This window comes from Callorhinchus milii, unplaced genomic scaffold (assembly GCF_018977255.1).
Source record: "Callorhinchus milii isolate IMCB2004 unplaced genomic scaffold, IMCB_Cmil_1.0 Scaffold27, whole genome shotgun sequence".
Taxonomy (NCBI): Eukaryota; Metazoa; Chordata; class Chondrichthyes; order Chimaeriformes; family Callorhinchidae; genus Callorhinchus; species Callorhinchus milii.
The window spans coordinates 3,928,017-3,943,906 of NW_024704768.1; the positions used below are offsets into that span (position 1 = coordinate 3,928,017).

At 55.3% G+C, this 15,890-nt stretch overlaps 1 protein-coding gene across 1 annotated transcript in view; it reads right to left on the minus strand.

Annotated features, from left to right (window-relative positions):
- Nucleotides 1-2,825: 2,825 nt before the first annotated feature.
- Nucleotides 2,826-15,890, minus strand: part of LOC103173727 (RNA-binding motif, single-stranded-interacting protein 2) — a gene marked incomplete at its 5' end in the record, with an annotated part of 14,789 nt that continues 1,724 nt past the window's right edge. Inside the window, 12 exon segments of the mRNA XM_042344364.1 lie at nucleotides 2,826-2,982; nucleotides 3,396-3,484; nucleotides 4,065-4,145; nucleotides 4,420-4,575; nucleotides 4,918-4,968; nucleotides 5,393-5,486; nucleotides 6,211-6,257; nucleotides 6,410-6,519; nucleotides 6,984-7,063; nucleotides 7,617-7,774; nucleotides 10,925-11,016; nucleotides 13,226-13,284. Of these exon segments, the coding sequence (XP_042200298.1) occupies nucleotides 3,404-3,484; nucleotides 4,065-4,145; nucleotides 4,420-4,575; nucleotides 4,918-4,968; nucleotides 5,393-5,486; nucleotides 6,211-6,257; nucleotides 6,410-6,519; nucleotides 6,984-7,063; nucleotides 7,617-7,774; nucleotides 10,925-11,016; nucleotides 13,226-13,284 (1,009 nt within the window).

Sequence of the window (15,890 nt, forward strand, 5' to 3'; positions counted from 1 at the left end):
CATTCCATTCAAGGCACATTTCCACATGTGGACGACTTGCGTAGACCCTTTGACAGGTTTGGATGCTCTTTGAGTACGGTGATGGGTTCCTGTGTGTCTCTGACACCCACTCACCACCCACACTCTAAAAAAAGGATTCCCTGCTCTTGTTGTAAACCTGCCGGGGGGGGAGGGGGAAGGGGTTGGTGGGGGGGTGGGGGTAGGAGAAGGAGACGGAGAAAGCACCAAATGAGTGGCCTTCAGTGGCCGGTCGGGTGGGGAAAGGGAAATAAAAACGGATTCTTTTTTCGAGGGAAAACAAACAAAAAACGAACCCAAAGAAGAGCGAAAAGTGAATTAAATATGAAGTCGCGATTCAAAACCCCGGGGACGCGAAGCCTTTCATTCGAGACGAAAAGGAACAAGTTGAGAAAACTGGGGCAGAAACTCTCTGTGAGGCACTGAAACACAACCCGGAATCACCTCATCTCCTGAGTGGAGGGTTTGAGATTCTTTTTTTTGAAAAAAAAGAATTTAAATAAAATAATAATAATAATAATAATCCCTACATTTGGTAAAAGCGCCTTTGAACGACTTGCCGAGGGTTGCAGATTGCCACAGCGCTCAACAGTGGGGGAGTCTGACCACCCCACCACACCCCCACTCCCCCCACCACCCGAGCCATGTGTGGGGGGGGCGAGGAGAGAGAGGGAGGGCGTTGGGGGGGGAGGTGACCGTAAGCACAATCAAAAAGGAAGGTCTTAAGGTGGGGAGTAAGGGAGGGAGTGGGGAGTGGAGTGGGGGGGGGGGGGGGTGGGCGAGGCAGAGGGGGAGGGCTTGAGGGAGAACGTGGCAGAGTCTTGGGGGGGCAATGGTGGAGGCTGAAGGGCACGGACAAGGGACAGACAGGAGGCCGGAACCAGGAGAGGGAATGGCCTCCTCCTGTTCCTGTATAGGTCAATATGGAGTAGGGAGTGGGAGAGAGAGTGAGTGAGTTGCTGGGGTGGGTGAGGAGATCAGAGAGTTGGGGGGGTGTACAATGACCCCCATGTGGGGTAAAAGTCTACGACTGGAAAACCTCGCTGACACTGATAACGTTTTGGGGCTCAAAAGCCTGAAAACGTCTGTCCCGAAGGTACGGACTGAGACGCCTTCAACGTCACCAAACTGGGAGTCTTCCGTCGGTCTCGTCATCGTCATCGTCAACTCAACTCAATCCAACAAATAAATAAGACTTTTTTTTGTCTCTAAACATTGCGAAGCGAACGGACCGGAGGCCAAGTCGGGGTTTCGAGTTCTTCTTATTATTAATTATTAATAATAATAATCTTTGCTGTGGATTTTGACGCTTTTCGTGCCTTTCGAGGACATCTCAAAGCGGGACGTAAAGCCTCGTGGCTGCGTGTCTTTCTTGGGTGAAACGCGGCAGCCGATTTGCGCTCAGCGAGGAGAACGAGCCATTTTATTTGGGGTGGGGGTGGGGTGGGAGAGGGGAGTGGGTGGTAGTGTTGTGTGGGGGTTGTGTGGGGGGAGAGGATGTGTGGGGAGAGGACACCAGGAGAGGGGAAGAGAGATAGAGAGAGAGAGAAAGAAACTCCCTTCTCTTTTCCAACAGCGCTGTGGGAGATCTTCGACGTCCGCCTGAACAGGGCTCAGACAGAGGGGTTGGGGGGGGGAATTGGTGGGGGGGGGGAATTGGTGGTGGGGGGGAATTGGTGGGGGGGAATTTCTGGGGGGGGGTTAGTTGTGGGGGAGTGAGGTTTAACATCCTAAACAAAGGACAATTAATAAAAACAAAACCCTACTGTAGAGATGAGATCATTTGAGTTGTGTTCAATGTTTTTCTCCCACCCTACCCCCTACCCTCTATCCCCTTTCCCCCCTTCTATCTCCCCCCCACCACCCCCCCACCCGCCCGCACGCCCCAGCCCCCAGCCCCCAGCCCCCAGCCCCCACCCCCTCGAGTTTCTTTCGCGTCCCACCGAGGTGGAACTCAGGGGGTGGAAGAAGCCACGAGCGCACAGTTCCTCCACAAGGTTTGCTGACCGGATCGGGTCATTTCACGGCGAGTCAGTGACTGTACAACCTTCCGACTGCATCGCTCTCTCTCTCGCTCTCGCTCTCTCGCTCTCTCTCGCTCGCACACGCGGCGAAAACGACACTCACCATGTTCGGAGAATACCCCCCGCCGCCCCCCCCCCAAAAAAAAAAAAAAACGACCTGGATATCGTACACGCGGGCAACTCGCACACGCGCCGGCACTCGTACACGCGCACACGCTCTCCCACGCGCGCTCTCTCTCTCTCTCTCGCGCGCGCGCAAACAAACGCTAAGGAACCTAAGAAGACATCGGTTTCGTGCGACGTCTCTCACCGTCTGCGAGGCTTCGAATGTTTTAAATAAGGACCTTCTCTTCTCAGTTGCACTCTCCAAAAAAATAAGCTTTTTTTTTTTAAATCCTGTATCAAAATAAATGTCTTTTCCACAGATGCAGCCACCGGGTTTTTTCTTTTTTTTTTGATAAAAGTCTGTTATTATAGAAAGTTTTTTTTTTATATATATATCAAAATAGCTCTTTTCTTTCTCTGTCGAACGAACATCTTACATCTGTAAGGTGGGGGCGGGGGGGGGGGGGGGGGAGGGAGGGGTGGGCGGGGGAGAGAGGTGGGGGAGGGAGGGGTGGGGCGGTGGGAGAGAGGTGGGGGGGAAAGGGGGGAAACTCTTTTTTTTGTGGTTGTTTCACATCTTGTGCAAAAATGTTCTCTCTCTCTTTCTCTCGCTTTCTCTCGCTCCTTTTGCTCTTTTTTTTGGTTTTTCTTTACCGCATTTTTTTCTTTTTTTCTCTCTCTCTCTCTTTCTCGCTTTCTCTCTCTCTCTCTCTCTCTCTCCGGAGCAGACTCGTTTTGCGCCCTCGCTGCATCAGAAAAGCTGTCTCCGTCTCTCTCTCTCTCTCTCTCTCTCTCCCTCTCTCTCTTCCCTCTTGCTCGCTCGCGACTCACACAACTGGGGAGAAAAGAGAGGTGTGGAAGAGAGGAAGGTAGAAAGGGAGTGAGGGAGGGAGGGAGGGAGGAGAGAGAGAGAAAGAGGTAGAGGGAATGAGGGAGCGAGAGAGAGAGAGGGGGGGAATGAAAGGAAGAAACACAAAAATTGTCAATTGATAACACTTCCCATAATAAAAATAATAATAACAATAATTTCGTTTGATCAGCGCCTCATCACGTCTTCGAGACGTCTCAAAGCGCTTCACGGGACGTCAACAGCAATCTCCGTGGTGTTAGCCGGTTCCACTCCAGCAGTTTACCCCCCCCCCCCACGCACGCTCTGAGCTCCCCCCACCAGCCCCCCACCTCCCCCCCGAGCCCCCCCACGCAAGCCTTGGCTCTCGCCGGCTCGCGCCCACGAGCGTTGGTTCCTACCTGAAGTTTTATTTGTTGTGCTGGTAGGAATACGTTGCATGTTCAGAGGACGTCTCCATTGTAACCTGCTGGTGCTGGCCGTTAGGTTCCTGTTCACGGCAACAAAAAAAAAGGTACAATTGATCAAATTGGAAGATAATAATAATAATAAAAATCCTCGCATTTGACCCGGCGCCTCATCGCGTCTTCGAGACGTCTCAAAGCGCTTCACGAGATACACTTTTTGTGGGCGAAACTCGGCAGCTAATTGCGCACAGCAGCGTCCCCCGCACACACACAGCCGGGGGTTGAAGCGACCAAATTATTATTATTATTATTTAATAATAAAGGGGTTGGGATGAAATGTATTGTCGCGTAAATGTATTGCCGGACCAAAGAAGCAGAAGGTGCATCCAGTTTACCTTCCGCCCTCCATCCCGCCACTCGCTTTAACATGTGGTGTGCGTGTCCCCCAAACTGTGCGCGGTCTCCCCCCGTCCGTACACAGAGATTATTTTCGAACAGAAATCGATCTCATTTGCTTCAGAAAGAATCAACACTTTCTGTTTTCACTGTCTTGTCTGTCTGTCTGTCTCCCTCCCTCCTCCCTCCCTCCCTCCGTCCCTTCCTCGGGCGTCTGTGCCTTCAGCAGTGAATATAAATAGTTATTATTGATTGCCGATGTCTTACCTCGACAGAAACGCTGTTAGGAGGCAACGGGCTGTATTGGGGAATAAATGCCCCTTGCATAGTCTGCGTGGTCGGTAGGTACTGGAGGGGAATCGAGGAGATGGTTAGGGCGTAACTGACCCTCACAGCTACAGACTGACACACTCACACTCGCACAGACTCACACGCACTCACAAACAGATGCTTTACTGTGCGTGTGTTCGTCCCGCAAACCACTTGGCGACGTCTCGAGGACGTGCTGACGTGCGAACTGAGAGGATTGTTGCGGTCAGGGAAGAAAAAGCCCCCCCCACATCCCCCATCCCCCCACCCCCCCCACCCCCCCGGGAGGTCGAGGCCATCGGTTTGCTCTCACCTTTCCCCAGGAGCCCAGGGCGTTGGCTGTGTAAGCAGCGCTCACCGTCCCTGTGTTGCTCAGCGAGAGGTGATTGAGCTGCTGTGTTAATGGTCCCATGATGGACGTGGGCTGCAGAGACATCGTGTGATCCATTGTGGGCGCTATTACCGTTCCCTACAACAGCAACAACAACAACAACAGCAACAGTCAGGGGTTGGGATTGGGAGGGGCTGGAGGGCGGGGGGGGGGGTGGGGGTGGGGGGTAGGAGGGTGACCGATGGCGGGTTTGGACGAAGAGGAGGTGAGGGAGGGAAGGAGGGAGGTACTTGTAGACCAAACATTTGCAAGGATTTGGGGAGAGTGTGGTTGGGGCGGGAGCGGGGGGGGGGGGGGTGCAAATGGGACCAAAGAGCCGTCAAAGGCCCGATGGGTCGAATGGCCTCCTTCAATGCTGGAAGATTCTGGGATTCCGGTCCATAAATAGCAAAGCAAAGGCGAGAGGAGAGTCAAACTTACCATTGGCTGCATTAGGTACGATTGGTGATGCATCCACGAGGGGCTGTGAACCTGGGAGTGACAGAGAGAGAGAGACAGAGAGAGAGAGAGAGAGAGAGAGAGAGAGATGGGGGGGTCGCGACTGAGCTTCGTTTTAACTTGCTTTTATCTTCCACATTTGGCTTGGAGCAGCCTGGCTCGTGGGGTCAAAAAATACCCCCTGGTCTGGTCTCTCCTTGGGTTCTTTTGGCAATTATGATAAGTCCGTGTCCTCTGGTTCCTGACCCGTCCGCCCACCCACCCGCCCTCCCGCCCGAATGCCCCCGCCCGCCCGCCCGCTCGCCCTCCCGCCCTCCCGCCCGCCAGAGGAAACAGTTTCTCCCCCTATCTACTCTTATCGAAACCCCTCATAATTTGGAACGCCTCGATTAAATCTCCCCTTTTTTAACCTTCTCGGCTCCAGGGAGGACAATCTCACGAGGGTCTATGCACTTACCTGGTAAGAAGACATAGGAGACGTGAGATACGGTGAGATTGACGTCTGAGCGATCATCCTGTTGGCAGCAATACTGTACGGGTTGGAATAAAAACTACAGATGGAAAGCGAGAGAGAGAGAGAGAGAGAGAAAGGCCTCATTCAGATAATATCAATATCGTTTCGCTCCCGAAACACACAGTCACTCCACTTTACGGTGTGTCCCGTGAAGCGCTTTGAGACGTCTCGAAGACGTGATTATTATTATTATTATTATTATTATTAATGATATCATTAGGTCTGGAGTGTCGCTACTTACTCTTCATTGTTTTTCTCTCTACGTCAGCGTCTTTGTGTTGACTCTTGTAAGTCCCATTTCCCTGGGATTCCCCCCCCCCCCCAACTCTCACCCCACCTGCCCGCCCCCCCACCCCATCCCCCCGACCGCTCCCTATCCGTTACAATTTAGGTGTTTATCCGCTTCCCCCCCCCCCCCCCAACCCTCCTCTCCAACCCCCACCTTGACAGTCCAAGGCTTAAGGGAACCTGGAGACGGGAGGAGAAGAAGGAAGTTTCTCTCCCGATGTCCTGATTAAACAATTTTAACAAAGATAGCGGAATGGGATGGGGATGGGGATTGGGATGGGGTTTGGGATGGGAATTGGGATGGGGATCGGGATGGAGATCGGGATGGGGATCGGGATGGGGTTTGGGATGCGGTTTGGGATTGGGATTGGGATGGGGTTTGGGATGGGGATTGGGATGGGGATTGGGGATGGGGATTGGGATGGGAATTGGGATGGGGTTTGGGATTGGGATGGGGATGGGGAAATACTTACTCGTTTTGCAAAGCTGTTGTGGGGTCGTAAGTCAGTGTCATCCCACCCTGACGTGGAGAGACAAAGAGCGCGTCAACAAAACTCGCTCTGGTTCCTGTGCGAGCGCGAGCGAGCGAGTGTGCGAGTGTGTGTGAGCTCGTGCGCGTGTGTGCGCGTGCGCGCGTGCGTGTGTGTGCGCCTCGGAGCCGCACGCCTTTACCGGATCTCCATCTCTGGGCCACAACCTCCCGTTCTGTAGGTACTTGTTCTGATTCTGTCTCTTTTTCTGGCCTCCATCTGCGAACTTACACAGCAAAGGTTCCAGGGGAGCTTCAGCGAGGGGAGAGAGAGAGAGAGGGAGGGAGGGAGAGAGAGCGGTCACACCACATCGATCCCCATCGATCCCCCCCCCCACACCTCCCCGCGCACCCCCTCTCTCCCCCCACCCCCTTTCTCTCTCCCTCTCTCCCTCCCCTACCCCCCTCTCTCTCTCTCGCCCTCCCCACCCTTGCTCTCTCTCTCTCTCTATCCCCTCGACTCCCCCCCCCCCCCACACCCCTCACCCCAACCTCTCTCTCTCCCCCAATGGCCTGGCTGACAATACCCCCCCCACCCCCTAAATAAAATTGGTCTCTCGCTCCGTAGGCACGGACGGGGAGTGAGGTTTAGCGTCCCTGACTAGGCAGCGCTCCCCCCACCGCCCCCCCACCCCCCCCAACATAATGCTGGAGCGTCAACCTGGACGGTGAGCTCAAAGAGCCCCAGATTTGGGGGGGGGGTGGGGAGATACTCACTAGGGACACCTGGTGGCAGCTTAATGAACTTCCCATTGAAATGAGTAATGATTGCCTCACATTTCTCCGTCGATTCCATCCTGTGAGAGAAACAAAATTCGGGACCAGGTTGAACGCAGAGGCACAAGGCCGAGCGGTCATATAATAATAATAATAATAACTGACACAGCGCCTTATCACGCCGTCGAGACGTCTCGAAGCGCTTCGCAGAACACACTGTCCGATGTAGTGACTGTATTTCGTGGTCGACAAATAGCCGTGGCTTTCAGTGACCAATTTATTATTGTTGTTGTTGTTTTTGAACCGTTGGCGCTGTATAAATGCAAGTTGTTGTTGCATAGTTAGACCTTTGAGTTCGAAGAGAGAGTGGGGGTGGGGGGGTGGGGGGTGGGGGGGGGCTGGTTAGGAGAGTGGGTGACCGAAGGCGCTTTTGGTGGAAGGGTAAGGTCCTGAGACGAGTCTCGAAAGGAGGCGATGGAGGGAGGGAGGGAGGGAGCGAGGCCAAAGGGACAGTGGGATGGAATTCCAAAGGGTTGGGGTGGGGGCAGAGAGGTCTGACCAGCGATGAGGGCGGGAGGAGGGGTGGGGAGTTTGGTGGCGGTGGGGGGGGGGCGGTTTGCGATGGCGGCTCACCTGGCAAAGCCCACCCCTCGGCTGCTCCCGCTGGCGTCCCTCAGCACCCTGGTGGAGATGACCTGCCCAAAGGGCTTCAGCAGGTTCTGAAGCTCCTGTTCGTCCATGCTGAGTGGCAGGTTAGAGATGTACAGGTTGGTGGGGTCTTGTTCCTGTTGCTACGGAGAGAGAACAAATCCCCCCGGGTTACTCACGCTCCCCTCGCTGGGCACACAGTGGCTGGCTCCACGCTCGCCCACCCCTCTCCCCCCCCCCCCTCACCCCCACACCCTCCCCCCTTTCCCCCTCTCCCACCGCCCCTCTGCGCTGGAGCCTCAGTTCAGACCGTCAGCTCAAAGTCCCGACTTTGGGGCTCGAACCCACAAACTTCCAACTGACTCACTTGCTGCACTTTGCCCACAAAACGCACAGTCACTACACTTTGCAGTGTATCCCGTTGAAGCGCTTCGAGCCGTCACAGGTTTATAACTGAACAATCTCAACCTCTCGTGATTCACTTTAATAATAATAATAATAATCCTCGCCTTTGACACAGCGCCTCATCACGTCTTCGAGTCGTTCTCAAAGCGCTTCACGGGACACACTGTAGAGTGAAGTGACTGTGTGTTTATGGGCGAAACGCGGCAGCCGATTGGGCCCAGCGACGTCCCCCACAAACAGCCGTGGATTGAAGTGACCCAATTATTAATTTATTCTTACATTTATTTAGGTTTTGAAGGGATTATTACCGGGTCGTAAAAGGCGTAAAAGTCGTAAACTCATTGGAGTTGAGGTACAGCTCAGCCGGGATCTAATAGAACGGCGGAACTGGCTCGAGGGGCTGAATGGCCTCCTCCTGTTCCTGTGTTCCCCAGGAATTTATTTTGTTACCCGGAGAGTTGTTACTGTCTGGAACGCAGGGCCTGAAAGGCTGATGGAAGCAGATTCGATAGGAGCTCTCAAAAGGGAATTGGATAGGGGTAAGAGCGGGGGAGTGAGTGGGGCTCGTTGGGGTAAGAGCGGGGGGGGGGGAAGAGTGGGGCTCGTGGGGTAAGAGCGGGGGGGGGAATGAGTGGGCTCGTTGGGTAAGAGCGGGGGGGGGAATGAGTGGGGCTCGTTGGGGTAAGAGTGGTGGGGGGGTTAGTTGGGGTAAGAGCGGGGGGGGAGTGGAGTGGGGGTTAGTTGGTGGCTCTTTCGAAGAGCGGCTCAGACCCGAGGGGCCGAATGGCCTCCTTCTGTGCTATCGGCTTCTATGATTGTATTATAAGCTAAAGACAGGACCCAGTGGGTCCTCACACACGGCCGTGTGCGAACAGCCCACAGTTCACTCCCTCTCAGTACATTAGTTCCTGGAAATGCAGAGCTCTGTCCCCGGATTTCAGGAATCCGGGAAACCAGTGTTAGGGAATTCGAGCGCAACAGTGAGACACAGAAGTGGGAAACCGGCCGTCAATTCAGGGGCGTAAAGTAAAAGCAATCCTGGCGTTCGACCCGGCGCCCCATCGCGTCGCCGAGACGTCTCGAAGCGCTCCCCGGGATACCCTGCAAAGCGTAGTGACTGTGTGTGTTTTTTTGTGGGAGGAACGCGGCAGCCGATTGCGCCACCGGCGGTAAGGAAACTTGCCCCATGTTTCGCCCCGACCTGACCCACCCGGGGGAATCGAACCCGGGTCCTCTGACCCCTGAGCTACAGGGACTCCATTCTGACGACTGACCCTTCAGTGAGGCCCCTGACTGGAAAACTTCGGCTTTGACGAGGGCGAGGGGTGTGGGGGGGGGGAGGATGGTGGGGTTGGGGGGGGTGTGTGGAGGGGAGTAAAGGAGAAGGGGGAGGAAGGGGAGGATTCCTTCCAGTTGAGGGACAACCCCCGGGGGGAAGACGGGGGGGGAGTGAGCGGGGGGGGGGGGGGGGGGGGACAATGGAACAATTGATACCTCACTTCGGGCACGAGGAGCCGGTGGGAAAATCTGCTCTCCTTTTCCCCAGCGATTGGCGAGCGACCAAAGGCAGAACAATTAACCAGTGTCACGGACTGGGGCTCACGCACACATCCAGTAGATGAGAAACAACAGCTGCTTTTGTCTTACATCATGTCCGTGACCCCCAACACACGTCTCGCTCCCTCCCCCTCCTCCTTCTCTCCCTGCTCCCCACCCTCCTCCTCCACCACCACCCCATCCTCTCTCTCCTTCTCTCTCCCTCTCTCTCCTCTCTCTTACCGTCTCTCTCTCTCCCTGTTCTCCACCCTCCCATCCCATCTCCTCTCTCTCTCTCTCTCTCCCCCTCCTCTCTCTACCCCGGTTTCCCCCCACCCCAACCCCACCATCCCATCCTCTCTCTCTCTCTCCCCCCCTTTCGTTCACTCCCAGCAGCAATCACACACCGAAATCTATCGTGGAATAAGGGAATGATACAGAGCAGAAGGAGGCCATTCGGCACAGCTTGTCCATGTCGGCTCTTTGAAAGAACCGTCCAAATTAATCCCGCTCTGTCCCCCTCCCCACCCCCCCCCCCCCTCCACCACCAACCCCCGCGCTCTCCCCACAGCTCCGCAAACTTGTCCTCCCCAAATATCTGTCTGAGGTCAACAGCTGATACCATTGTTGCAGACACGACTTGTCAGTCTGGTTCTCTCTCAGTCGCTCACGCGCTCTCTCTCTCTCTCTCTCTCTTGCCTCTAAATTGGGCTGAAGGTTGTGGGTTCAAGCCCCATCCAACCCACCCCCAACCCCCCCACCGCCCTCACTCGGGGACTCTGAGCTTACACAGCCTAGGCTAATGGCCCAGTGCAGCGCTGGGGTGGGGGGGAGGTGGGGGGGGGGAGCACTGCATTGAGACGGATGAGACGTTAAACCTCACCACCCCCCCCACCCCCCAATCTGTGCCCTGTTTAGGCGGAAGTTAGACTTGCCCAGGAATCGAACCTGGATCCTCTCACTTGCGGGGTGAGGGGTCTACCCCCTGAGCTACAGGGGCTGTGGGGTGCGAGGTGAGGGGTCTAACCCCTGAGCTACATGGACTGTGGCTTACGAGGCGAGGGGTCTACCCCCTGAGCTACAGACCTCACTGTGTAGCTTTGAGACAGCGGTGTGCGCTTTGATGCTATAAGAATGCAGGTTCTTTCTTCCGAACTGTACTTCGACAAGGACGGGGGTCCCGGAATTCAAGAGAGGAACAAAAATAAAGGGGGGGGGGATCATTTTTCGGTGGGGGGCGGGGCGGGGGGGGTGGGGTGGAAGGGTGGCGAGAGAGGGAGCAAGTGAAATAGGTCGAACGGAGGACAATGTTGGATCCAAAATGGGAGGAGTGCGAGTGAGTGCGTTGGTACCTTTGCCATCTGTGCTTGGACCCCACTGGCCTTCAGTGCTGACACCGCCTTCTGAGCCGCCCCTGGGCTATCAAAGTCCACAAACCCGTAGCCTGGACAAACACAAACACAAACACGAGCAAAAAAAAATAAATGGTTGGATTCAAATGGCATCGATATCTCTCTAGAAAAGAATATTTTTTTTGGGGGGGGGGGGCGGGGAGGTGGAGTTTGACAACCACCATCCTCGGCCTCGGTAAGTTTGTTCCTGAAAGACGCTGGTACTTGATGGAGGGGGAGTGGGGTTGGGGTTGGGGTTGGGGGGGGGGGGGGGGGGGGGGGGGGCGGGGAAGGAAGAAGAGAAAGTAGTAATAATCATACGAAGGAGAGAGAGAGAGAGAGGGGACTGTTTGTATTTAATTTTGGTTTTGCTGATAAAAGGAAGAGGGTGCAATGGGGTCGAGGGAGACACGAGGAGAGCTGAAGGCCGGTGGTTGAACCCTGGGTTTTATTTGACCAGCACAGGGTTCCCCCCCCAACCCCCCCCCCTCTCTCTCTCTCTCTCTCTCTCGCTCCGCCATTCCTGTGGGACTTCGGGCAGAGAGAGGAGCAAGTGGGCCAAAGCCAATCCCAACAGGAAGCGCTCTACGCAGCAGGAAGGCAGAGCTCCATATGGTTCAACAGTCTCCCAGTTTCCGAACATTTTTCCACTGCAATTCCTCCGCTCTTCCCCCTGACACTCGCAGCTGTCTTACACAACCCTCCCGAGAGCTCCAGCCCTCGCTCACGATGTTCGGAACGCCCCCGTTCCGCATGAGGCCAGGGAGCAAGGAGATAAAAAGAGGGGTAAGCGTTGTCCTCAGAACCTGCAGCTCCTGAGCAGCTCCGACCACCACCAGCAGCTTGAGTTTGGAGTCCCGGAGCCTAGTAGAGAACCTTACGGCACAGAAGGAGGCCATTCGACCCATCGGGTCTAGGCCTGCTCTTTGGAAGAGCCACCGACTAGTCCCTCTCACTCTCCTTTTCGACCCTCTATCCAAATCCCTTCCGAAAGTTACTGTCGAATCTGCTTCCAAACCAACCTTTCAGGCCGTGGGTTCCTGAGCTTTGACGTCCACCTGAACAGATGGGTTACATGATACATTCCTCGCGTCTGACCCGGCACCTCATCGCGTCTTCGAGACGTCTCAAAGCGCTTCGCTGTGAAGTGGAGTGACTGTATATTTTGTGGGCGAAACGCGGCAGCCGATCGCCCACAGCGGCGTCCGCACAAACAGCCGTGGATTGAGTGACCGCATTATTGTTATTTCGAAGGGGTTATTACCCCCGGAAAAGCGATCCACCAATCGGGTTCCTACTGACCGCTGGTAAACACAGGCGTGTGTGTGTGCGTGTGTGCGTGTGCGCGCACACGCGTTTCGCCCTGACCTAAACCGCCCGGGAATCGAACCCGGGTCCTCTCGCTTGGCCCGAGGCTGTTCGCGGTGACCTCTCAAAGTTCCCGAACCCCAGCGAAATGGTCCGTCTGTAGGAGTGAAGGACACTGAATTCACTGCCCTCTTTTCCCGCTCCCTTCCTAACTCCCAATCCGCAGGCGACGGGGCTGGTTTGGAGGGTTGGAATGTTTACCCGGAGTTTACCAGCAGCAATCATTAATCACTTCCAGCCTCTCTCTCGCTCTCTCGCTCTCTCTCTCTCGCTCTCTCGCTCTCGCTCTCCCCGCACCTCAGGGGCCTGTGTTTTAACCCTTACCACTGACGCAGCAAGAGCTCGTTTTCAGCCCCAAAATCACAGCAACGGGACCTGGCGTTTGACCCGGGCGCCCGATCGCGTCTTCGAGACGTCTCGAAGCGCTTCGCGGGACCCGCCGTCGAGGGAATTGACTGTCTCGTTTTGCGGGCGAAACGCCACAGCCAAATTGCGCGCAGCAGCGTCCCCCCCAAAACACTCGCGGATTGAAGCGACCGATTTAGTTATTTATTTTCGATGGGTTTATTAACCCCCCGGAAAAGCGATGGGTCCCTACTGACTGCTGGGAAACAGAGACGTGTGTGTGTGAGTGCGTGTGCGTGTCCGTGTGTGCGTGTGCGTGGGTGTGGGGGTGGGGTGGGGGGTGCGGGGGGCTGTGGGGGGGTGGGGAGTAAGGTAACTTGCCCCACATTTCTCCCTGCTGGGAATCGAACCCAATCTCTCTCTCTTCTCTCTTGTTGTCCTGGCCAACAATTCCTCTCCCCCCAACCCCCAACCCCACCCCCCCCCCCCACCCCCCCAATCCCCCCCCCCAACCCGCCCCACTCCCCCACCGCCAGATAACATCCGTACCTTTGCATTTGTTTGTTGTTTTGTCGAGAATGGCCTTCGTGGAGACAATTTTCCCGTAACTGTTCGGAGGGAAAAAGGAGAATTAAAATATACAACGACACAGCGCCGTCGGGTCCCAGAAACTCTCGACAGGGCTACGGGGAGAGAGTTTTTGGGGGCGCAGCGGCTGAAAGCGGGGTGCAGATGGTGGAGGGGGGGGGGCAGCTCGGGTGGGTTGTGGTGGTGGGGGGAGAGGAAGGGAGGTGCCAGGGTGTGTATAATAATCAGCAGCTCTGTGCCCGTTAACGTTCAATCTGCCGCTCGCGTTCCAACGTCCCCACCTCATAATCCTCGTCTCAAAGCGCTTCGCGGGACGCACCGTAAGGCGCGGTGACTGTATGTTTCGCGGGCGAAACGCGGCAGCCAATTGCGACGTCCCCACAGACAGCCGTGGGTGGAAGTGACCGACCAAACGGTTGTCCTTTTCATTTTAAAAAGGGATTATTACCCCCGGAAGAGCGATCCGCCAAGCGATGTAACAACCGGGATCCTAGTTACTGCCGGGTAACGTAGGGGTGTGTGTGTGTTGGGGGGCGGGCACAGGGGGGAATGGGGGGGGGGGTAAGGAAACTTGCCTAAGGTTTCGCCCTGTCCCCGTCCCGCCGGGAATCAAACCCGCGCCCTCTCGCTTGCGCGGCGAGGGCTCTGACCGCTACCCGACGGGGACTCGGAAATGGTTAAAAGAACTGAAGAAAATCTCGGTGTCTAAAAATAATTCCCGGAGCGAGTAAATATACTTCCTGTGCTCATCGGCCCCAGTCACCCAGACGTTAAAAATACCCTGGTCATGATTCATCGCAGCTCTGGGCCAACGTTTCGTTCTGAATGGCTCCCTGTTAATTACTATTTATTTAATTCATCGATGTGTCGGGGGATTGCGAGGTGCGAGTACAGCGGTTAACAAAGGTTTAAAAACAGTGCACAACACTTCGCCCACAAAATGCACAGTTTGATTTGCTTAATAGTAGTAGTAACAATAATAATACTAACAATCCTCGCATTTGATCCAGCGCCTTACCACGCCTTCGAGACGTCCTCAAAGCGCTTCACGGGGGGGGGGGGGGAAATACGCCGCGCAGTGTAGTGACTGTATATTTGTGCATCCTTTACAGTGTATCCCGTGAAACGCGTTGAGACAGCGGAAGGCAAACCGGATGGGACCTCGAGCTTCCTTGGGCAGCAAATCCGGGCGTTCCTTTAACTCCAGAAGAGTTGCTGTTACTGTTTGGGCGTTGGCGGAATGAGGAAATTTGTCTAAGGGCCGCGGGAGAGATGGGGGAATGAGAGGGGTTTAACGGCTCATCCGAAGGACTGGGTCTGCGATCGATACCGCAGCGCAGCCTCTCGCTTTGTTTCCCCGCTCACTCTTTTCTTGGGACGCCGCCGTGCGCAATTGGCTGCCGCGTTTCGCCCGGCAAAAGATGCACAGTCACTCCACTTTGCAGCATAGTCTGTGAAGCGCTTTGAGACGTCTCGACGACGTGATACAATGCTTTATCAAATGCAAGGATTATGGTCATCATTATTATTGTTATTAGTGTCAGAGACTCCCGAACCCTAATTGCACACACTCACGTAACACTCACACTCACACCCACACGCAAACAGACACACACGCACACTCGCATACACTCACACACACATAGACACACTCGCACACACACACACAGACACTCACACACACACAAACAGACACACACGCACACTCGCATACACTCACACACACATAGACACACTCGCACACACACACACACAGACACTCACACACACACACACAAACAGACACACACGCACACTCGCATACGCTCACACACGCATAGACACACTCGCACACACACACAGACACATACGCGCACAGACACATACGCACACGGACACAACTCACTCACTCACTCATACACTCACAACTCACTCGCACACTCACACACACACACACAACTCACTCACTCGCGCACACAGACGCACACTCACACAGACACACACTCACACGCACACTCACGCGCACGCACGCACACGCACACGCACACACATCCAGACACACTTACAGACGCGCTCGCGCACACGGACACGCGCGGGCGCACTGGCAGAGAGAGAAGGGCAGGGAGTGGGGGAAACAGCGCCCAAATGAAGACTCGAGTTGGGAGAATTTCCGCCCGAACTTAAATCTTAAATCTCGAGACAAAGCCGTGAGGGTAATCGCGGAGAGAGGGAGAGAGGGAGAGAAGGGAGAGAGGGAGAGAAGGGGGGAGAGAGGGAGAGAAGGGGGGGAGGGAGTTGGTGGAGGGGTGAGGGCTGTAGGTGGGATATCTCAATCCTCTGCTCGATAGCAATGAAACGCAAACAACATCCTAAAATGGTGATGGAATTCCTCTCTGGACATTACCGTTCCTCCTCCCTCCCTCTCCCTCCCCCTCCCTCTCCCTCCCTCCCTCCCTCTCCTCTCTCTCCCTCGTTCTCCCACCACGGTGGCGGGGGGGGGGGGGGAGGTGGGGGGAACTGCGTGTGTGTTTGGTTCTGTTGGGGGGAGGGCGGAGGAGAAAGGGGGGAGAAGAGAGAGAGAGAGAGAGAGAGAGAGAGCGCGAGATAGATTGAGAAAGCCCTAAAGCTGTTTAGCTCGAAAAATCTC